This window comes from Lutra lutra, chromosome 4 (genome assembly GCF_902655055.1).
Source record: "Lutra lutra chromosome 4, mLutLut1.2, whole genome shotgun sequence".
Lineage (NCBI taxonomy): Eukaryota > Metazoa > Chordata > Mammalia > Carnivora > Mustelidae > Lutra > Lutra lutra.
This window is the reverse complement of record NC_062281.1, coordinates 154,027,504-154,049,651: the sequence shown is the minus strand read 5'-3', so window position 1 is coordinate 154,049,651 and position 22,148 is coordinate 154,027,504. Positions and strand designations below refer to the sequence as shown.

At 42.5% G+C, this 22,148-nt stretch overlaps 1 protein-coding gene across 3 annotated transcripts; it reads left to right on the top strand.

Moving 5' to 3' along the window:
- Positions 1–2: 2 nt before the first annotated feature.
- Positions 3–20,695, top strand: LRRC42 (leucine rich repeat containing 42). 3 transcript variants are annotated; one of them, XM_047726263.1, is made up of 9 exons: positions 4–214; positions 1,419–1,503; positions 5,396–5,886; positions 11,797–11,928; positions 13,096–13,214; positions 14,407–14,495; positions 14,665–14,778; positions 18,511–18,595; positions 20,199–20,695. In XM_047726263.1, exons 3-9 carry the CDS (start codon positions 5,414–5,416, stop codon positions 20,471–20,473), a joined length of 1,287 nt encoding a protein of 428 aa, XP_047582219.1. In that variant the 5' UTR covers positions 4–214; positions 1,419–1,503; positions 5,396–5,413; the 3' UTR covers positions 20,474–20,695. The 3 variants fall into 3 exon arrangements, with proteins under 3 accessions (XP_047582220.1, XP_047582219.1, XP_047582218.1); XM_047726264.1 differs by lacking the exon at positions 1,419–1,503 and having other exon boundaries at positions 3–214; positions 5,400–5,886; positions 13,096–13,218; positions 14,411–14,495; XM_047726262.1 differs by lacking the exon at positions 1,419–1,503 and having other exon boundaries at positions 5,400–5,886.
- The last annotated feature ends 1,453 nt before the right edge of the window (positions 20,696–22,148 follow it).

Here is a 22,148-nt window from a genome sequence, read left to right as displayed (position 1 = left end):
CCTTTTCCCCCGCCCCCCCCCCCGCCCCTCGCCAGCCCCGCGGTCCCACGGCGCCAGGTCGCCCCCAGCCCCCTCCCTCCTCCCAACCTCTCTCGGTCCCACCCTCCGTAGCTTTGTGCCCGCGGCGTCGAGCCGCTTCCCCCTTCAGGCGCGCCGCGGGAGGAGGGAGCCGCCACCGAGAAGCTGCCGCTCGCAGCCCCGGGCAGGGGCACAGGTAGGTGGCGGCCGCGGGCTGGGCCGCTCACGCAGCCTGAGGCTGCGAGTGGGGGCGGGGGCGGGGTGTGAGGGAGGGGCGGAATGGGGGAGGGGAAGACCGGGAAGGACGGGGTTGGGGTGTGGTCCGGGTGAGATGTGAGGATGAGGATATAGGGATGTGGGAGATGGGTTCAAGGGTGGGGTCGGGGTGCCTCGTAGGGTAATTGGGGGCAAGGTGGAAGAAGGGAGCAGGGTTAGTTTGGGCGGGCTCGGGGAGGGGCATGCGTGGGAATTGAGGGAGGGATGGAGATTGCAGTACTGGAGAAGGGGAAGACGGAGTGGGATTTGAGAAGTGTAAGAAGGAAAGGATCCAGGATCGGAATAGAAGGAGTGGGGTCTTGGGGGTAGGGAAGAAAAGTTGGGCTGTGGGTTGTGAGGTTGGGCTTCGTGAGGCGTGAAGGAAGGGGATTTTGAAGGTTATAGGATTGGAGTCCTAGGAGAGGGAATCCCAGAGACTGGGAGGAAGGGAAGAATACTTGAAGGACAGAGGAAGAATGCCTGGAGGTGGAACCGTGTAGGGAAGGAAGGAGAGGCAGGTGAAGGTGGGATTGGGTGTTTGGGACCAGGAACCTCATTTCAGAAGGGCATTGGTAGGGTAGGATTGGAGGGGCCTGAGGTGTGAGAGGTGGGGACAGGGATGCTGGGACTGGGTGAAGGGAGGGGAGTTAGGATTTGGGGTGTAGAGATTGGGTTTTATGTTAAAAAAAATTCTAGGGTTGTCAGGTAGAAGAACTGTAAGAGTGTCAGGATGTAGGAGAGATTGGTGTGCTCCTGGAGGGAAGTAGGGAGCTGGGTCTGGTGTGGCCCTCTGGAGCTTTGGGGGAGGAAAGGGTTTGGGTGAGAAGGCAGGTAGGAAAGTGCACTCTGTAGGGAAAAAATAATGAGAAGGGTGGAAAATTGAATAATGGTGGTGACACAGAACAACCAAGGCAAGATCATTAGTTGGTTATTGGTGGTTTGGAACTTGTTTCTGTTCAAGTTTTTGTGTAGGAATTTTCTCAAGATACTGCATTTTCAAATAAACCAAGGGTGTCTGAAGCCTTGGGATGAAGGCCATGGCTTGACAGATGTTTTCCTGGTGTGTGGATGTGGGTAATTTCTGCCCTGGCAGAGGGAGGAAGGGAGGCCTCAGTGTAGCTCTGTCCTGGCTCTGTTCCCACCAGCTCTTTCCTCAGATGGCCACTGGTTTTTTTATCTCCTCCCTGCCCCCCACCCCCAGCTTAAGCCAGTGAACACCAGAGGGATCAACAGTGGGTAAGATTAATTTTTAACATCTTTTTTTAATCCTTAAGGCTGATGTCATATTTTTATTCTTGAGAGACAGCATCATGCAGTGGAAAGAGTCTGAGCTTTGGAGTAATACAGGCTTGTGATTGAATTCTGGCTCTGTCACTTACTAGTTCTGTTCCTTAAGTTACTTCACTTCTCTGAGCCTTGTTAACCTGTTAAATGGCAATCCTGACCTAATAGGATTGTTGAGGGTTATGTGAGATCACTTGAGTACCTAGCACAATGCTTGGCAACTGGTAGGTACTTAAGAAATGCTAGCTATCACACCTAGTATCATTGTCATCATCACTATCGTTACTATGATTATTTTAGGGGATTGTTCTTTGCCTGCTAAGTTAGGTGCTTTCTTTTTTCCTTCACATTAGAGAGCCATAGACTCAGCTCACAATTTGGTCCTGTGGCCTCTGCCTCTGATTCCCCCCCTCCAGTCTACTTGATTGGCTTCTTGATTGGGTCTGCTTCCTGCTTGGTAAAACTGACTTCAAGATCTAGAAAGTTGTCATGTTTAGTTATCAGTTATTTTAGTTCAGAGACTACAGAGTACTGAGTTTTTAATGTGGTAAGGTTACATTTATTCATTTGACAAAATGACGTGCTTGAAAATATAGTTAATGCAGATCTAAACTGGACATTCTTGCAGATACTAATTATTTTGATTTTCTTGTTTGTAGGGGGTTTTTGCCATGGTGTAGAACAGGCCTTGTCGCCTGAGGGCCCATTTATAATAGACCACCATGTACAACAGCCAGGCGTAAGCAAAGCCAAATATAGAAGTTGTATGTGGAATTCTCTTGCTTTAATGGTTCTTAACCTTGCAAGACTTAAACATTCATTTAATTCTTAGCTCATTTTATAGTATCTCACAAACTCTCAGGAAGCTTCTTATTGAGCGAATGCAAGATGCAGGAATTTAGTAGTAGAACTCAAGGGTTACCAGGATTCCCTGAACCAAGTACCTCACTCAGGTACCTCATGTACCTCAAGTACGTTCATTGAAGAGCCAGAGGAGCCTTGGGGCTTCTGGACAGAGACTGTGGATTTTACTCTTCAGGAAATACTGGATTTTTTTTCTTTTCATCTTTTAGAAAGACAGTCAGCATTTTGTGAGTAATTTAGAAGTAAAAAATAACCAGAACTGGGCCGTTAGTTTTTTTTTTTTTTTTTAATATTTTATTTATTTATTTGAGAGGCAGAGAGAGACAATGAAAGAGAGAGAGCATGAGAGAAGAGAAGTCAGCGGGAGAAGCAGACTTCCTGCTGAGCAGGGAAGAACTGGGCCTTTTTTGAAAGTGATCCCTGCAAAGAGAAGCTTGCCAGGATTTGGGGCAGCCTGGGTTAGCGTCCTTGCTCTGGTCCCTGGCTGCTTGTGCCCTCTGCTGGATGGAATCAAACTTTTCTGATTTACACCTGAAGTGGTCATTTATCCACTTGTCCCTTTGACTCCAAAGTTTGTGGAACACACTGTTGGGGTGAGGATTAGGAGTAATGTGGATGGGCAGACCCTGTTCCATTGTCAGGGAGCTTATGATGTGCCGATCCATTAGAATATGTTCTCCCCATAGAATTTGCCTTTCCATTATTACAATCAAGTTATTGCTTTTTAGGGCCATGCCTGGTGACTAATTTCTGATCCACAGGTAGAGTAGGACTCCAAATGTGCAAATCCAGGGATAAAGACTGAGGGGATCTGCTTTATCTCCTCATCAAGATTAAAGTATGTGAAGTTGCAGGGGCCAGATACTTACCTCTGCTGGAAGAAGAGCTTAGAATACGTGAGGCCTCTCCTTAGCAGCAGGCCCTGAATACTGGCAAGAGTATGGGTTATGAGAGCTGGCACCGTGACAGGAGTTTTTTGTCTGGGTTTTAGGGTTTTTTTCTCCTGGTAGTACCAGTAGCAGTATCCTGCCATCATTTGCTATGCTTCTACCACCTGCAGAAGGGTCTGGCGAGTCGGGGAGGAGCCTACAGCTGTTGCCTGGAAGAGGAGCTGGCTCCTAGCAACAGTATCAGCAGGCCCAGCAGCTCTGAGCACTGTGTCTGTCCCTTTGAGGTCTCACCCTTCCTCTCATTCAGTTCAGCACCTACCTGTTGAGGGCTTACGCAGTACTAGGCACTGTGTTGGGCCTGGGGAAAAGAGATTAATCAAGTCAAATAAGTGCCTTACCTTCCAAGAGCTCACAGCTCTGGGAACATTAGCAAGTGAACATAGGACACAGGGCTAAGTGCTATATAGAGAAGAGACACGGGTGCCCTGGGAAAACCAGAAAGGTGCGCACTGATGCAGGGGTTAGTGAAGATTTCCCAGGAGAGAGATGATGGTTGAGCTGGGTTTTAATGATGAGTAAGGATTAGCTAGGTCAGGAAAGCTGAGAAGGATGTTCCAACCAAAGGGAGCAGAATGGGCAAAGACCAGTGGGACAAGAGAGCGCAGCCACCTTACTTGGGTGGTATGGCATGGCCATAGGGCGAGAGAAGCTGAGCAGGAAAGGGTGAGGCTGTCAGACTAGGTAGAGCCCTTCTTTCTGATGTGCTTTTACCCACGTAATTATCCTCAGGAGAAATAGGGATCGTACCGATGCCCACAAACAGGATCACTGTTTGATCTCCAAAGACTCAGCATTTTGATCACTGACTTGATTGTTTGCTGACACTTTTACGTGGCATCAGAGCTATAGCCCAGCCCTGCATTGATGCAGAAGCTGGGTTACTTCACTCTAAAAGTCAGAGTCTTTTAAAGATAATGGCAGTTCTATGACATATATAGAATTTTAGCTCTCACCTCTCTTTAAATTGTTGTGGAAATGATAATCAAATATTTCTATTTAATGTAGGAATTTCTCCTGTACTTTTGAGATCTCACGGTTTCTCAGGAAAACAAAAATTATTCCAATTAATGCTTGAGCACAAAATGGCACCCATAGGATTGCATAAATGCCCACTGTTTTTGGTGTTTTGCCTTATGTCAGAAGTGTCCTAAATAGAGCCTTAAGAGATATGATGTTTCCAAGGGGTAGAATACTTTTTTTTTGGTTAGCTCTTGTGATGGAGGTCTTTCTTTGTAGTTCCAAAAAACCCGTGTTTTGGTGGGTCCATGCAAGGCTTAGCAAATGAGTAAACTTTAGTTCCACAGATACCTACTCAGGGTCTGTTATATGCCAGAACTAAGTTAGGGAGTCTGGATGAATGAAACATGGTCCCTCTCCTCAAGGAACTCAAGCTGGTGGAATGAGAGGAAGGCCCAGGAATAAATCAGTAGCAGAACACTGAGACAACAAAGATGTGGAGGGTGCCAGGGTAGCAAGGAAGTTACTAGTTTCTGGTCTTCATTCCTGTGCATAGTTTTTTAAAAACAGTAGTAGTAAATTCTATATGTACTGTTTGTAACCTGCAAAACAATAAAAATTTTATGATTTGAGTAGCTGCCTAACATTCCATGGTGTGGATGTATCATAACTTACTTAATAACACCCCTTTTGTTGGTCATTTAGGTTATTTCCAGTTGTTTTGTGATTATCAACTGTGCTGCCATGACTTTCCTTGTAGACGACTCTGTGTGCTTCTGTAACTTCCCCAGGGTGAATTTTAGGAATGAGATTTGAGCTGCCTTTTGAAAGATGAGTGGGAGTGCACCAGATACAAAGAAAAGGGGGAAAGTAGGAGTCAGCATTTCAGGTAGAGGGAGTAGAGCAGCCTGTAGATGTCAGAGTTTACAGGCAGCTGGGAAGCTTTATTTCCCCAAACCAACCAGAGGGCCTTCCTGCTAGGCTCGTAAAGCTCTGAGCACAGCACAATGAAGTTACGTGTACAAATGGCGTATTAATTGGATTTGCTTCCTCTGTGCCTTGCTCTTACAGTTGCAACCAAGGCAATGTCTTACTACCTCAACTCAGAAAACCACCTGGACCCAGGACCCATCTATGTACGAGAAAATGGTCAGCTGCACATGGTCAATCTGGCCTTGGATGGTGTCAGGAGTAGCCTGCAGAAGCCAAGGCCTTTCAGACTGTTTCCCAAAGGCTTCTCTGTGGAGCTTTGCATGAACAGAGAAGATGATACTGCACAGAAAGAGAAGACTGATCATTTCATCTTCACATATACCCGAGAGGGGAATCTTCGGTACTCTGCCAAATCTCTCTTCAGCCTCGTCCTGGGCTTTATCTCCGACAATGTTGATCACATTGATTCCCTTATTGGCTTTCCTGAGCAGATTGCTGAAAAGCTGTTCTCTGCTGCAGAAGCCAGACAGAAATTCACAGAGCCAGGTGCTGGCCTGAGGGCTTTACAGAAATTCACAGAGGCGTATGGAAGTCTGGTACTTTGCTCCCTATGTTTGCGAAACAGGTGGGTATTCTGATTAGGATAGTGAATATTTTATAGGGTATGTTAATTCTGTCTAGTTCTGGGACTTCATAGGTGTGGGGGCTTCCCCCATCAAATAGCACTTCAATTTAAAACTCCTAAATACAAAGTGGCAGGGTATTTTGAGAAAAATCAGTCTTTCTCCCTACCTATCCCCGCCCACCAGAAAACAGGTTTATTTTGAAACCATTTTGTCACTGCTTGATGGCCACCACTCCTCCTTTCAGTAAAAAAAAAAAAAAAAAAAGAACCTCTTCTACCAACTTTTCTAGTATGAGAAAATAGAAACGACAGGGTATCATCTGCCAAGTATCTTAGTATGCTCTAGGGATAAGAAGATTAGTAACTAGAGTTCTGGGCCCTGTTCTAATTTTCAAACTTCTAGATATTGAGCATTAGATAAAAGGTAACTTTAAAAGACTTATTAAAATTTCAAGTATCCTAAAGTTTGGAAATTTTCAAATAAGGTCTGTTCACTTTAAAAATAGAAACTGCCAGTTATTTTACCTGGGTTTATTCAGGAATAAAAGAGAATTGCAATCTGGGACAATCAAGCTATGGCAAAACCACAGGCAAGTCTGGGGGAACAAAGGAGAGACATACTTTTTTGAGGAGGAGAGAAGAAAGCTGGGAAGGTTGTTACAAACTAAAAATCCTTTGGAGTAAACTTGGAGTTTGAAGGGTGGAGGCTTTTCATTGATGATGCTATTGCTAGGCAGGATGAGGAAAGCATTTCTTCCTTTGGCTGGGAATAGTAGAGTAGTTTTCACGTGAAAGGTTAAGTCCGTGTAAGGTCAAGTCGGGCTCTTCCTCGTGGGTCAAGGGCCTGAATGCTCCACTAGCAGAAACCTCACGACTCCCATTTTAGTGAGGCTTCCCCATGACACATTTTGACAGGTCCGAACACCAAGGTCTATTTTCTGACAGAGATGTTTTCTCTTCTGACTTGCCTTTGCTTATGTACTTTTATTGATGTATTTAAAGTTTCTAGGGCACCTGGGTGGTTTAGTTGGTTGAGCATCCTAGACTCTTGTCCACAGCTCAGGTCTTGATCTTGGGCTCATGAGTTCAAGCCCCACTTTGGGCTCCACTTAAAAAATAAATAAAGTTTTTATTCTACCATAAAATGACTTTTAAAGCATCTACTAATTAAAAAAAAACAACAACGAAACTTTAGGGGTGCCTGTGTGGCTGAGTAGGTTAAGCCTCTGACTTTTAATCTCACCTCTGTTCTTAATCTCAGGGTTGTGAGTTCAGGCCCCATGTTGGGCTCTACTCTAGGCACGGAACCAATTAAAAAAGAAAAAAAAAAAAACAACCTTTAAAAAATGTGGAAAATTTAAAAATAGAAACTGCCATGGAAAATAATTTAAACACCAAAAGGTACAAAGTGAAACATAACCTCTCTCCCATTTTATCTCCTATTTCTCCAGAGGCAGCTACTGTTCACGATTTCTTTTACGTCATTTCGGAGATAACCTGTACATACACGTTCATCTATAGCTCTCCCCTTTGTTACACAAGTGGACGCACACTGCTTACACTGTTACGCACCTTGCTTTCTTGATATATTTTAAAGATCATTTGCTGTCAATACCCGTAGATTTTAAAAATAACTGAAATATGCCATTGTGTGAACCTTTTTTGTGATTAGAAAGTGTGAAAGATAGCTTACTATTAAGAAGTACCATCAAGAGGACCATTAAAACAAGGCTAAAAAAAAATAGCATGTAAGAGGAGAAAGTCATACCAGAAAGCATAAGCTAAACTCATATGGTTCAAAAAGCAAGAAAGAGGGGCACCTGCGTGGCTCAGTTAGTTAACCATCTGCCTTAGGCTCAGGTCCTGGTCTCAAGGTCCTAGTATTGGCCCCTGGGACTCCGCGCTCAGTGGTGAGTCTGCTTCTCCCTCTCCCTCTGACCCTCCCTCAACTCCTCTCTTTCAAAAAAGTCTTTAAAAAAACAAAAAAGCAATATTTATTTAATTGGCTCAGAAATAATGGTTTCAGCCTAGTCCAAATATAATACTTTAAAAAGACAAGGGATAAACACATGCAGACAGGAGCAGAGCCGTGGACTTGGGAGCTGAGCTGGCACCTTCTGAAAGCTCCATCTCTATGCTGCTGCCAGTAGAAAAAAGAATTACGTCGCCTGAATGAAAAAGCTAAGCAATATTCAAATATATAACACATATATTTAAAATAACATTTTAGTCTTTCATGTATTGTTTCAAGTTATTTATGTCCATTGTAGAAAAAAATAGAACCATGAAAATTAGAATTATGATAGATGTTTTAAAATTATAAAGGCAGTACATGGGAAAATATATACAGCTATAATTTTAAGAAATTCGTAATCCTACTGTTCATGATAATCATTTTCAAATATATATCTTTATAATTGGGGAATATACTCTGTGTTCAACTTGTATTCTGTTTTCCCCCATGTACCATTCTAGCTTAAGTATTTCTCCTGATAGCGAAAATGCTTTTTATTCATTTGTGATGCCTGTGTACCACTCCAGTAGTCGGATTGAAGGAGAATAGCACTTTCATTCATGTTTGACAAGCACATAAATTAGTGACACTTCTGGAAAGCAGCTCAGCTACTACGTGTATCAGGAGCCTTAAAAATATCCATACCATTTGATTGACCCATTAATTCATTTATTGGGAACCCTGATTTTTAATGTAATACACAGACATGGGAACAAATACTTTCATATAAGGGTGTTCATTACAACACTGTAATAGTGAAAACCTGAAAGCTGAATATTTAACAATAAGAATTGAATTTAAGCCAATTATGGTACATTCATATGGTGAAATATTATATAGCTGTTGAGATAGTACTCAAAGATCATTTAAAATGGTGTGAAATGTTCATATATGACACATTTAAAAGGATTAAATTGCATGTACCATATGATCCAATTTTTAAAAAATCAGGTATTTTTATATGTGTTGTATATATAGAAAGAAAAAAGAAATCTTTCAAAATGCAATCTAGATAGTGGGATTGCAGTTTAATTTTCTTTATAACTTTTCACATGTTCTTAATTTTTTCTATAAGGAACTTGTATTTTATAACCGGAAAGATAGAAGAAACATTTTTAATGTGATTGTGATCTTTTGAATCATATTTTATTGCAACAATTCTAAACTTTGTTGTCTTGTTCAGATACAAGATTAAGATTTTCAATTGTGGGGGCGCCTGGCTGGCTCAGTCAGAAGAGTATGGGACTCTTGCTCTTGGAGTCTTGAGTTTGAGACCCACCCTGAGTGTAGAGATTACTTAAAAATAAAATCTTAAAAAAAAAAAAAATTTCCACTATCATCCCAAACTTCCCTCTCCTTTTGAATCCCCAGAGGGAAAGAGGAAGAAGACAGGAGATTTGGGCTTGCTTTTATAATCCAAGGCTGATGCTGTACCAGCAAAGGTTTTACCAGCATGAAAGGGTTCAGGTCAAAGGGAAGGAGAGTAAGAAAATTATTGAAAATAAGATAATTGGGGAGGTTTGGGCACTTACTGTGTAAGGGTATGTCACAAAACTGCTTGTCAGAAGGAGAAGGTAATATCTTTGCAACTGTGTTCTGACCCTGTAAAAACTATTTCCTTCCTGTGTTGAAAGCCCAGTGATTTTTAATCCGACCAGTGGTACTGGGAGACAAGTATGTTTCCCTTAAAATACCACCCTATGTAATGAAGTGATTATAATAACTACCATGAAATGAGGTTATATAAGATGCCTGTACTTCTGGAATATTGTTTATAGTTATCTTAGTAATCCTTTTTTTTTTTTTTAAAGATTTTATTTATTTATTTGACAGAGAGAAATCGCAAGTAAGCAGAGAGGCAGGCAGAGAGAGAGGAGGAAGCAGGCTCCCTGCTGAGCGGAAAGCCCAATGTGGGGCTCGAACCCAGGACCTGGGATCATGACCTGAGCCGAAGGCAGTGGCTTAACCCACTGAGCCACCCAGGCGCCCCTATCTTAGTAATCCTTAAAAGAAGTAATCATTTGCCCCATTTTCAGCTAGAGAAATTGAGGATCAGAGAGGTTGAGTAACTTTTCACAGTCACACAATTAATTAGGGTTGTTACAATCCAGACTTAGGTGTTTCTGACACTAAAATATGTCTGTGTACTTTCTGTTGCTTCTCTATTACACTATTCTGAACTGGTTAAGGGATAAATTGGAAGAACAGCATTGAGCAAGATCCGAGAGCTTTGATCATGTCCTAGATAAGCATCTAGTAGTGTCTGTGGCTTTGCATGTTGGTTTCTCAGCCTTGATTTTTGTAGTTTGTTAATCACATTATACATTGTTATGTCCTTTGCAGATAACCCTTGTTTCAGAATTACTAAAAATCTTTTGGTTAATTCATCAAAGGTGGTGTGTTTTCCTTCCTCTGATTTGATTGCCAGTAATCCCCCAAATCCCCATTAACCCACTTCAGCTCTGTGATTGGAAGATGGAAAACAGCAGCTTTATTTACAGTGCAATTAAAATACGTCTGAGTAAATAAGGCTCAATTGTGTACCCAGCTGAGCTCTGTCACCAGGCAGCTTAGAGAGGATATCAGTGCCCCATGCCATCTGTACCTAGCAGTCAGGCCAACGATCAGCTTCAGTACATCTTATTTTGATTGGAGATAGGAAGAAAAGAGGTCTCACTTCCCTCTTGCCCTCACATTATTCCATCTCGTTTTTGGTAATTATGATCCTAATAACAGAAGAGAGAAGTGAACACTTTTAAGTGTTAACTCTACAGATCCTAGCATACCATTTTGCTCTGGAAACTTCTAGACACCTATGAGGAAAGTCGATGAGAAAGGCACGCTCTTACCACAAGTCAGTTTTCCTTTCTCTTCGGATCCTCTCCTATTTCCTGTCACACCTAATCCCTTTTCATTTTTTTCTCATTGACATCATCTGAAATAGATGAACAACTAGAAAGCAGGGCGGAGGCCCCAGCCTGGGCTGCGGAATGCCCTTTTGATCTCCTTTTCCTCTCCAGAGGCCTCCCTGATGCTTCCTGATAACAGTTTGCCAAGGTGCTCCAGTGTAATTAAATTGTTTGTGCTCACATGTTTGTCTTAACCATCTAGATGAGATGGAGTCCTTGTAGTCTGTCATACTGCACGTACCTTCAGAGAAGAGTTAACAGGCGCAGTGGAGAGGTCAGCTACTGAAACGTGTGTTTGAATAGAAACGATAAAACACGATCTGCCAAGTATCACTTGGTATATTCTTGGGGATGTGCAGAGATTAGAACCCGGAGTTCAGGCCCTATTCCAGTTTTCAAACCAGTAGATACTGAGCCTAAGATAAAAGGCAACTTCAAGCGGTGCCTGGGTGGCTCCATCAGTCAAGCATCTGCTTTTGGTTCAGGTCCTGATCCCAGATTCCTGGGATGGAGCCTCACATCAGGCCCCCCACTCAGCAGGGGCTCTGCTTCTCCCTCTCCTCCTGCCCTCTCCCCCTGTACACACGTGCTATCTCTTTCTTTCTTCTGCTCTCTCAAATAAAATCTTTAAAAAAAGGAACTTCAAAAGAATGAATGATTACGTTTTTGAGAATCCCAAAGTTGGAAATTTTCCCATTAGGTCCCAACACCAAGGTCTGTCTTCTGACAAAGCAGATGTATTTTCTCTTGTGTCTTGCCTTTGCGTGTGTATTTTTATTTAAAAGTTTTTCCTCCACCATCATGTAAAAAGACTCAAGGTATTCACTAATGAAAAAATTCAGCCTGTGCCCACATAGAAATGGGTGAAGTCTGTTTATTTCATAGTTCCTTGTCCTGATGGAATGCTGACTATATCACAGAGCCACAAATGGTAATGTTTTAAAAGAAGGAAAAGAAAAGCTATTGATTGCTCTCCATGCCCCACAGATACCTGGTGATTTCAGAAAAGCTTGAGGAAATTAAGTCTTTCCGGGAGCTGACCTGCCTGGATCTTTCCTGTTGCAAGCTTGGAGATGAGCATGAACTTCTAGAACATCTCACCAATGAGGCACTGTCTAGGTATTGACCTGCCACCCCTTGTAGATGAATTGTTTTGTTTTTTTTTAAAGGATGATCCATGGGATCATCTTGAAGAATGCTGATTACTTTCCAATCCTGTGTTTATTTGCTACTTATTTTCTTGCCTAAAACATTTTCAATCTCCTCTACTGGGCACAAGCAATATAGATTGAACAGTTCTTAGGAAGGTAAGTCAGTTGGTTCATTTTCTAAATAATCTTTATTTCGGCATGTAATAAACAAAACTACATGGGGTGAAAATGATTTTGCCCTTGGTCTGTCCAGTCCTAGTTTATTCTAACAAGAGATATTTACAGTTGTCTATAAGCATTCTTTTCAATGAACTATAGATTATTTCAAAAGTAAACTATTAAAGAGTGCCTAATTCTTTTCAAGAACCATAGTTTAAAGAAATCACCCAGTACCATTCACAAATAGTCCAGCTGATCTCCAGTTGCTCAGTCTGGCCAGCAGACAGGAGGCCAGACAGATTCTTCTGTGGTTTCATAAACAGCCGGAAGCATAACAGCATGACAAACTTGAGTCTAACCAGCTTCCTGGGGCCTGGCTCAGACAGCAACACCTACACACTGCCCCATACAAAGGTATTTCTTTGTGAAGTTTAGTAAAGTTTCAGATGTCTTGTGTGTGGGACAGTGGAGGAAATTAATACACTAATTTCAGGTTAGCTGGATGGATTGGGCTATGGGTGTACCAAAAAACCAATCTGAAAATCTGGATTTATAAAGTTAGTCAAAATTAAAGGATTGTTTGCTTTGCAAAAAGAATTCTCATAGGAGTTATTCAGTAGACTTTCCTGACATATTTAGAATGTTTCTGGTTTTCACATAGGATTTGTCATGAATGCAGCTTTTGTATAAAACAAGGTATATTTATCCCCTTAATGAAGTCCCTGTTTACCTCATTTGACCATATACCCTTAGTGCCCTCTGCCATCTGAGATAGTACTACATGACACTTTGATCCCTAAGTTAACCAGTTAGTAAACAGCACCAAAGGGTTTATAACTCTGCTATATGCGTTGGGTGTGAATAAAACAGGACATAGAAGGTCCTTTTATTTTTAGGTGAAGTTTATGAAAGCCTGTTCTTGCACATAGGCTTTCTCAAACTCTAAGTGATTTACTTACGGTCTTTGTTTCCCTAGTGTAACTCAACTCCACCTGAAGGACAATTGTTTATCTGATGCCGGCGTGCGGAAAATGACAGCACCAGTTCGAGTGATGAAAAGAGGCCTTGAAAATCTAACATTGTTAGACTTATCTTGTAAGTTTCATTAGACATTATAGTTCTTCATGTTGGAAGAATGCCTTAGAAATCTCCTAGTTCTTCCCTGTCATTTTAGAGGTGGTAAGATGGAGGGCGGTGACTTTCCTAGGTGCCACAGCCAGCTAGTGGCAGAGCAGGAGTAAAGCCAGATGCTCTTGACTCCTGACCACGCACCTTTCCCGGTGTGTGGCCGAGCCTTGCCACATGCATTTGGGCCACTCCCGGTGTGCAGACAGGGCAGACTTTTATCCTAGTCATGGCGTATATAAAGGACATTTGGCTCACCTTTACTCCCTGAGTTGCTGATTTATAGAGTCTGTCAGCTGTGTCTTTTAATCAATACTTGCTTGATGAAAATCTGGATAAATTCACAGTTGTGATAACATACTCAGGATTAACCAGATGTGGACTTCAGTGGTAGAAAGTCAATAGAGATCACTTATAATTTAATTGAGCATCCATTCAGTATACGGCAGGATGGTGTGGTGTCAGAAGAAGGAAAGGAACAGGGGTTTAAGGTCAGAGAACACTCCTTGCTCTGCTACTTTTTTTTAACAACTCTGTACCTTTGAGCAAGTTATTTAACCTCTCTGAGCCTCAACTTCTGTAAAATGAAGATAGTAGTGAATGTCCAGCCTCCCTCCCAGGAAAGTGTATGTATTCAGCAAACATTTTTTGAGCATCTGGAATGTGCCAGGCATTGTCTTCATGGCTTTGAGGACTCAGTGCTAACTATAGGACAATGATTTGAAAAGGTAATATGTAAGAAAAATTTCTGAAATAGTGTAGGTTAGTAAGAGTAGTAGTCTCTATGTCTAAATGCCTTTGAAAATCTTTTAAAACTATTTTTACTTTGGAGGTGAAATAGCCATGAGCAAAGTCCGATAAACCATTTTAATACATGTTTATGTATGCTGTTTTCATAAGGCTCCAAATTAAACCCTTCGGAATAACTTCCTGGTTGATTTTTCTGCTAATCCCCCCTCCTAGAAAGTTAGAGCTTTATATAAAGGATCTTAAGGGTCATCTAGCGTGGCTGTTCCACATTACAGACAGGATGAAGATAAGATCCTAATAGTAGTTAACTCTGAAAAGTTTGCTCACTCAATACTTTATATTTTATCATTGTTTGGCCTTTTTTCTGAGCTCTGCTGAATACTGTTATACAGCCTATGTTTTTGACATCTAGGTAACCCTGAGATCACAGATGCGGGAATTGGATACCTCTTCTCTTTTAGAAAACTAAACTGCTTAGATATTTCTGGGACAGGGCTCAAGGTAAGACATTTGTTCCCTTCTCTTATTTCTCCAGACTCACAATTAGATATTTTTGGCTCCTGCTAATTGGTGCTTAGAAAGGACTGGTATTTGTGATGGTGTTTATTTCCTACTGAAAGCAAGCAAGAATTGACCAGATGTGTGTTCCTTCTTGTTCTTTCCCTCGTAGGACATCAAAGCTGTCAAACACAAGCTCCAGACCCACATAGGCCTTGTCCACTCCAAAGTGCCTTTGAAGGAATTTGATCACAGTAACTGTAAGACAGAGGGCTGGGCTGACCAGGTACTACAGTTTTTTCTCTCTCACAGGCATGTGGCTTCTTGTTTTAAGTCACCAGCTGCCTTAGTCAACACTTTGAACAAACATTAATCTTCTGTCTGGCTGAATTATCATCTTCACATCAAATCATAGGCACTGATGGCCCCTACCTGACCCAGCTACGGAAGGCAGGGTGTCAGATGCCGGTCTTTAGACCTCATGCTCTGATCTCTAGGTCGGGCCTCATCCTTATTCACCCTAGGAGAAAATGCCGTCTTATAAACGACTCAGAAAATAAGCAAATTCTGGCTTGCTTTGCAAAAAAGCAGGATGTCCAGCTGCAGAAGGACACATTCTCTTAGCAGCGTGTAGATGCTGGAAAGAGAATAAGGCACACTGAGAACAGTTCAAATCTGACTCTCCTCCTTAGTTTGGGCAAATTTCTTAGAGCTTTAGGTGAGGAAATGTCTTTGTGTGTGTGTGTGTGTCCTCTCACTGAGCGAACCCTCCCATTTTCAACTTCTTGGCTGACTTTCCTTTGATTCTCCCTTGTCTTCTTGGTGGTGTTCCTCAACTTAGTAAAGTAGAGACCTAAGGAGGAAGTCAGAAGGTAACCAAGTCTTAGGGCACCAATAGATGGCGGCTTGCCTGGGACTGGTGCCTTTCTTCTTCAGACAGTTTAATGTTTCTAGAAGACCCAGCAAACTGTTTTGTTTTGGGTTCCTCCTTGGTCCTACTCTAATGTGTGATGGTGAACCTATCCAAGTGCCTAATTGTAGCATCACCTCCATATAAGTAATCAAGAAGGGGAGAGTCAGGATTTCAGGAGCACTGTGATGTTTGTCCACACGATGCATACTGAAATCATTATGACAGTTTGTAGCATCAGATGAATCCTGCATGTATGCAGTGGAGTTCGGGCAGGTATGGGGCGGACATACGAAGTCTTGATGAAGTTTGATAGCGGGGGCATGGTAGAATGAGTATAGGCTATGGAGTTTAGGAGACGTGGGTTTGGGATCCTGACTAAGCAACCCAATAGCTGTTTACTTAACGTAACTTGGAGTTACTGTTTCTTCATCTAGAAAATGCAGAAAACAGGATCGCTCTTATAGAGCTTAGTAAGGATGAAGTAAAATACCTAGCTGGTATTTAACCCGGCCTGAACGTACAGGTGTACTGTGGAGATACTATGGGTCTGGTTCCAGACCACCTTGATGAAGTGAATATTGTATTAAAGCAAACATTGCTGGGTGCATGGGTGGCTCAGTCGGTTAAGTGACCAGCTCTTGATTTGGGCTCGGGTTATGATCTCAGGGCCTTGTAATTGAGCCCTACATTGGGCTTGGAGCTCAGGAGGGAATCAGTGCTTGAAATTCTCTCCTTCTCCCGCTGCCCCTCCCCACCATACTCTCTCTCTTTCTCTTTCTCTCAAATAAATAAATCTTTTTAAGAAATACAAATATTGCAATAAAGCAAGTCAAGTGAGTTTTTTGGTTTCCCAGTGCACATAAAGTATTTGTGTATCCTCTAGTCTGTTAAGTGTATAATATCATGTCTAAAAAAATAAGGTACTCACATTAATTAAAAATATTTTATTGCTAAAAAATGTTAGCCATCCCCTGAGCTTTCAGTTAGTTATCACTAATGACTGTAACATATATAATAATAATGAAAAAATCTGAAGTGGTATGAGCATTACCAAAATCGGACACAGACATGCAATGAACAGCTGCTATTGAGAAAATGATACCAATAGACTCGCTTCACACAGGGTCGCCACAAACCTTCCATGTGTAGAACATGCAGTATCTGCTTAAGCCTAGGTCCAAGGTGTGCCTGTAAGATGATGAGGCTCCTTCCCACACGCAGCTTCTGATCATACACCCTGCTCGGGCCTCTGGAGGGTGGCCGCAGCGTTTTCCCCATTTCTTGCTGATCCCTTGTTGAAATGTTTCAGGCTGACTCCAGTCTCCTCCTGCCCTGCTCTCTGCAGGTGACAGGAAATTAGGGCCAACTAATAGCAGTCCCCTTACTTCCCTGTCTCTGTCTCAGAATGTCTCCATTTCTTCAGCCATACCCTACCTCCCTCCTGTCCAAAGGGCAGGTATGCCACCGGTTTCCAGGGATGAGCCCTTGCATGTTTGTGGGTTCCAGTCTCTGGGGTCTCCCTCTACTACCCTGCCCGTCAGTCTTCAGTCTCACACTGTTGGCTGCTTGCTTTCTGTGTATAAATGTGACTTACCCTTTTTCTAACGTGTTCTTCATCCCCCCAGTGCAGCTGTGAAGTGGTTTCTAGGATCTTGCCCACTTCCTCACCGCCCACCCGGTTCTTAATCCCTTGTAACCTGGGTCTGGCCTCCACTGCTCTTTGGCTGGTGTTTTCTTGCAGGTGGCGTGTGATCTCATTCTCCATCTCTCCTGGGCTTTTCTGCACTGCTGGTATGAACACGCCCGCCTTACGCTTCCCTCTCCTGGCTTTTCTCCTCACTCCCCTCTCATTTCTCCCTCTGGCTCCTGCTGATTCCCCTCTCCTCCTCTGTCTTCTCTCACTTTCCTGGTGATCTTAACTGTTCTTACAGCCTTAGCCTTCCCTGTGGGAAGATTTTGCCCTCTCTGACACATTGAACCTGTTCCTAAATACTGTCCATAAATCTCTACTGGGAACCCCAGACTCAGTGTGTCCAGAACCAAGCTTGTTTTCCTCTTCCCTCTCCCCAAGCAGCTCTTCCTATCGACATTCCTGTTTCTGTCAGTGGAAGGACTGTTTTCCGTATTGCCTGCTGAGTCACCAGGTTTGGTTTATACTGGTGTTCTCTAAGATCCGACCTGTTCCCCATAGTCAGGGAAGTATTGTAGAATGGATGACACCTAGTGTTTACTGGGTGCTTTCTGTGTGCCAGCCACTGCTAACCTCATCATTTAGTCCTCACAGCAGCCCCAGGTGGCTGTGTCCTATTGTTAATACTATTTTACAGATGAAAATATTGAGCCTAAAATATTAAATCACTTGCCAAGGATACCCTGGCTAGTAGACAATGGCGCTAAGCTTGGAACTGTATTCTTACATTCTGGAACTGTATTCTTACATTCTTACATTACATTCTTACATTACATTGTCCTGTCTCTGTCCTGAAGGGTTTTCTTTGGCTTTCTTTATGATCATTTTATTGCATACTATGATGAGAAATAGTAAGTTAAAAGTCATTGTTACTTGTGGTATATGTGAAATAATCACTTTATTTATGCATAGTTTATACTCAGCCAAATTTCCAAAAGAATTTATAGTAGTTTACCATGAAAATAGATTTGTAACAGTTTTGGAAAATGGAAACCTAGCATGGAATGTCATGAGAACATGGAAACGTGGGCATTTTACACACATACAAGAGTTTGAATTATATTTGATATATTTTAAGGCATGAAAGCGAGTCTAGGAATGTGTGAAAATTATTTAATTTAAGGCTATACACTTCTTTCTGGCTTGCAGTGGAGATGAAAATAGATAGGGAATCAGCTTGATAGATTTTTCCCGAGTCCTGCAGATCCATATATCCAGCGTGATTGTTCTGATCAACTCTTGCATTAAAACAGAAAATCCGGTCTTGACTTAGTTACTCTTACCACCACCTGTCATCTGAAGTGAGATTACGACAAGGGTTTGTGTTTATGGAAGGGAGCTGGGGGAGCAAGGAAAGCTAGAGATTAAAAGCTTGAGATATTGTTCAGATTCAAATCTTTCCAAATATGTTTTAGATTGTTCTGCAGTGGGAACGTGTGACTTCAGAAGCTGTGAAGCCACGAGAAACCGGGGAGCCTCGAACAGCAGCTCAGCACTTCTGTGAGAAATTCCCTTTTCTTTGGAATTTTTGCTATTAGGTTATTTGCACCCTTAAAGCAGTCAGCCCGTTTCACCCAGTGGGCAAAGTAATTATGATAGTATGGACTTAAACAGATCATCAGGACTTGTATTCTCTCACCATGCTCCGGTGTCAGTTCCCACTTGGCTTTGAGCACCACCACCAGGAACATAGTTAAATGTCTGTGTATCACATCTATGTGGCAGCACAAAAGTAGATCGAGTACAGAACATTAAAAAAGGAATTAAGTCTAGCCAAAAGATGGAAGCATCCCAGGTATCCATCAAAAGATGGATAGGGGCGCTGGCTCAGTCAGTGGAGCCTGCCATTCTTGATCTCGGGGTTGTGAGTTTGAGTCCTGTATTGGGTGTAGAGGTTAGTTAAAAATAAAATCCTTAAAAAATTAAAAAAATATATGGATGGGTAAACAACATGAGGTATTTCCATATAGTAGAATATTCAGCCTTAAGAAGGAATGAAATTTGGGGGCATCTGGGTGGCTCTGTTGGTTGAGCTTCTGCCTTTGGCTGAGGTCATGATCCTGGGATCCTGGGATCTAGCCCCATGTCAGGGTCCCTACTCAGCAGGGAGCCTGCTTCTCCCTCTCCCACTGCCCCTCCCCCACTCATGCTCGCTCTTCCTCACTCTCTCTCTCCCTCTCTTTCTCAAATCTTTAAAAAAAAGAGAAGGAAATTTTGACATAGTGTTATAACGTGGATGAAATTTGAAGAAATTATGCTAAGTGAAATATAAGCCAAAGAGAAACATGTTTTGTGATTCTTATTATAAGTTGTTCCTAAAATAGTGAAGTTTGTAAAGACAGAAAATAGAGTGGTGGGTATCAGGGGCTGGGGGGAGAGGAAAGGGACTTACCCTTTAGCAAATACAATATTTCCATTTTGCACTAAGTGAAAGTTCTGGAGAAAGACGGTGATGTTTGCACAACAGTGCGAATGTACACAGTGCCACAGAGCTATACACTTAAAAATCATTCAAGTGGTAAATTTATGTATATTTTACCAAAACTTTTTGAAAGGAATCAAGCAATAAAATCAAAATGAAGGAAAAGTAAAGGTAACAAAGTAAGAATTCAGGGCCTACCAAAAACTATAGAATAAATTGGTATCATTTGTTAGGGCTGTGCCCCAAATGTGGCTCTTGTTTAGAAGACAAAGTCCGTATTTTGAATAATAATAGGTAAGATTTTCTGAGCTTTAATTGTGTGCTGAGCACTTCATATGTTACATCATTTATCTTCACATCACGCTTATGAAGTTAGTTTTATAACCTTATAAAGATAAGAAGAGTAAATCTCAGAGCAGTTACTTGCCCAAGGTGACTTCTCCAGGAGACAGCAGACCTGGGATTTGAATCCATATCTGTCGTCCTCCTGTGTGAGTGCGTGCCTCCAACCTACACTAGTGCGCAGGCCAGGGTCACTCGATAGGGCCTTCAGAAAACAATAAAATGAATCCAAGCCTCTCCCTGTTTGTCATCTTCCTTGGATCATCTTTCTGGACTCGGGCAGGCCTTCGCACCCCAGCATGGTCAACTCATTGCCCCTCCCTTCTCTCACTCTTGCAGATGGCAAGCGGGCTCGAACAGAAGCCCCCGTGAAGTGTCCCCTGGCAGACACCCCTGTGAACTCTTCTGAGAAACTCCAGTTCTATAAAGAGAAAGCCCCAGACTGCCATGCGCCATTGTTAAAGCGGGAAGCTGTCTTGAGCCAGGAGTCCAAGAAGAGCAAGAAGAGAGCTTTTGAAGAGCCAGAGAAGGACCAGAGCAACTCTTCACAGTCTTCAAAGCAGAAATATGTGTGTCTTGCTGTGGAAGACTGGGACTTGTTAAATTCCTACTGATTGGTAGATAGGAGTTGACCTCTTTCCCCCTGACTCTAATGTATGAGGAAAGGGGGCTGATGGTGTTTTCCTTTTTGACTTTACCTATGGCATTAGCATAGCAAGCGGATATTTCTACTTTTGTGGTGGGGGAGGGGAATGCTATGGAAGTATGTAATAATTTCTAATGTATATTTTCAATACATAGTAATTTTTTCAAATAAACGTTTTTGCTGTCCTTAAGTTCTGCTTGTGAAATATAGACTGGAGCCACAGGAAATAACACTCTGGTGGTTCAGGAGAGAAGGCATGTGAATTAACAAGGCAGCTGAGCATGATTTGTTACTATAAGGTGGCCCAGCTAAGAAGGGGTGTGTGTGTGTGTGTGTATGTGTTTGTGTGCATGCGCACGTGCGCGCACCAGTGTATGGCTACCATCGTTGAATATCTCCTTTGTGCCACACCCTGTCCTCACAACAGCAATGAAAGATAGGTTTTAGCCCCACTTTAGAGTTCAGAAAAGTCAGCCTCAAGGAGCACCTGGGTGGCTCAGTCAGTTAAGTGTCCAACTCTTGATTTCAGCTCAGGTCGTGATCTCAGGGTTGTGAGATCGAGCCCCGTGTAAGACTCTATGCTCCATGCTCAGTGGGCTGACTGCTTGAAGATTCTCTCTCCCTCTCCCTCTGCTCCTCCCTCCACTTGCATTCTTCCTCTCTCTCAAATCTTTTTTTAAAAAGGAAAGAAAGAAAAGAAAACTCAGCCTCACATTAAGGGAGTTAATGAAGGTCACAGAGCTCATAAGTGATAGAACCAGAATTCATACTCTATTCTGTCCTAAAACCCACTCTTACATTGCCTTCTTAAATAACAGCTACCGTTTATTAAAATCCCAACTATAAAGTCCATGAAGTAAACCACCAAGAATTTTCACACAGTCCTGCCAAGTCAGGATTATCACCTCTATCTGACAGAAGAGGAACCGGAGACCAGTAACTTGCCTGAGACCAGTGCTTAAGCTCTGTCATGCATGCAGATTACTTGGGGATCATGTTAAGATGCAGATTCTGGTCAGAAGATCTGGAGTAGGGCCCGAGAGTCAACATGTCTAACAAGTTTCCAGAAGATACTAGTGCTTCTTATTTGTGGACCACTTTGGATAGCAAGGCTCAAAATCTTCCCTATCCCATATAGGAGCCCCTAGTGATATGTGGCCATTGAGCACTTGAACTGGGCTAGTCCAAGTTGAGATGTGCCATAGAATACAGACCGGGTATCCTATCAAAGCACAAACAAGTATGAACAAAAAAATCTTCCATTTTTAAAGTATTGATTGCATGTTAGAATGGTAATTTGGGGGTTAAAATAGGCATTTCCCCTGTTTTTGTGTCTGATAGGACTACTACAAAGTTTACATGTCTACATTTATGATATGCTTTATATTCCTACCGGACAGTGCCACTGCGGACCATCCTCCATCCTCACGGTGAGCTTAAAGCAAGACTTAACCGACGAGTACAAGGAAGGCAGTGGATACCTCGAGGAATTAACGCATTGGCATGACATACATCAGTGTGACAGGTTTGACATTTGGAAATGCTCTGCGGTTCAACCAGGATTGTAATAAAGGGGCGGATCTCGAGTCTGATACATGTTTTGTTTGCTAGGCAAGCTGCTCCGTCCGTAAAGGCCTGTTGCC

Coding starts and splice junctions, on each gene's coding strand:
- LRRC42 (XM_047726264.1), top strand. CDS start 5,414: ATGTCTTACTACCTCAACTCAGAAAACCACCTGGACCCAGGACCCATC. Junction 14,496..14,664: donor TTTCTGGGACAGGGCTCAAG/GTAAGACATTTG, acceptor TTTCCCTCGTAG/GACATCAAAGCTGTCAAACA. Junction 18,596..20,198: donor AACAGCAGCTCAGCACTTCT/GTGAGAAATTCC, acceptor TCACTCTTGCAG/ATGGCAAGCGGGCTCGAACA.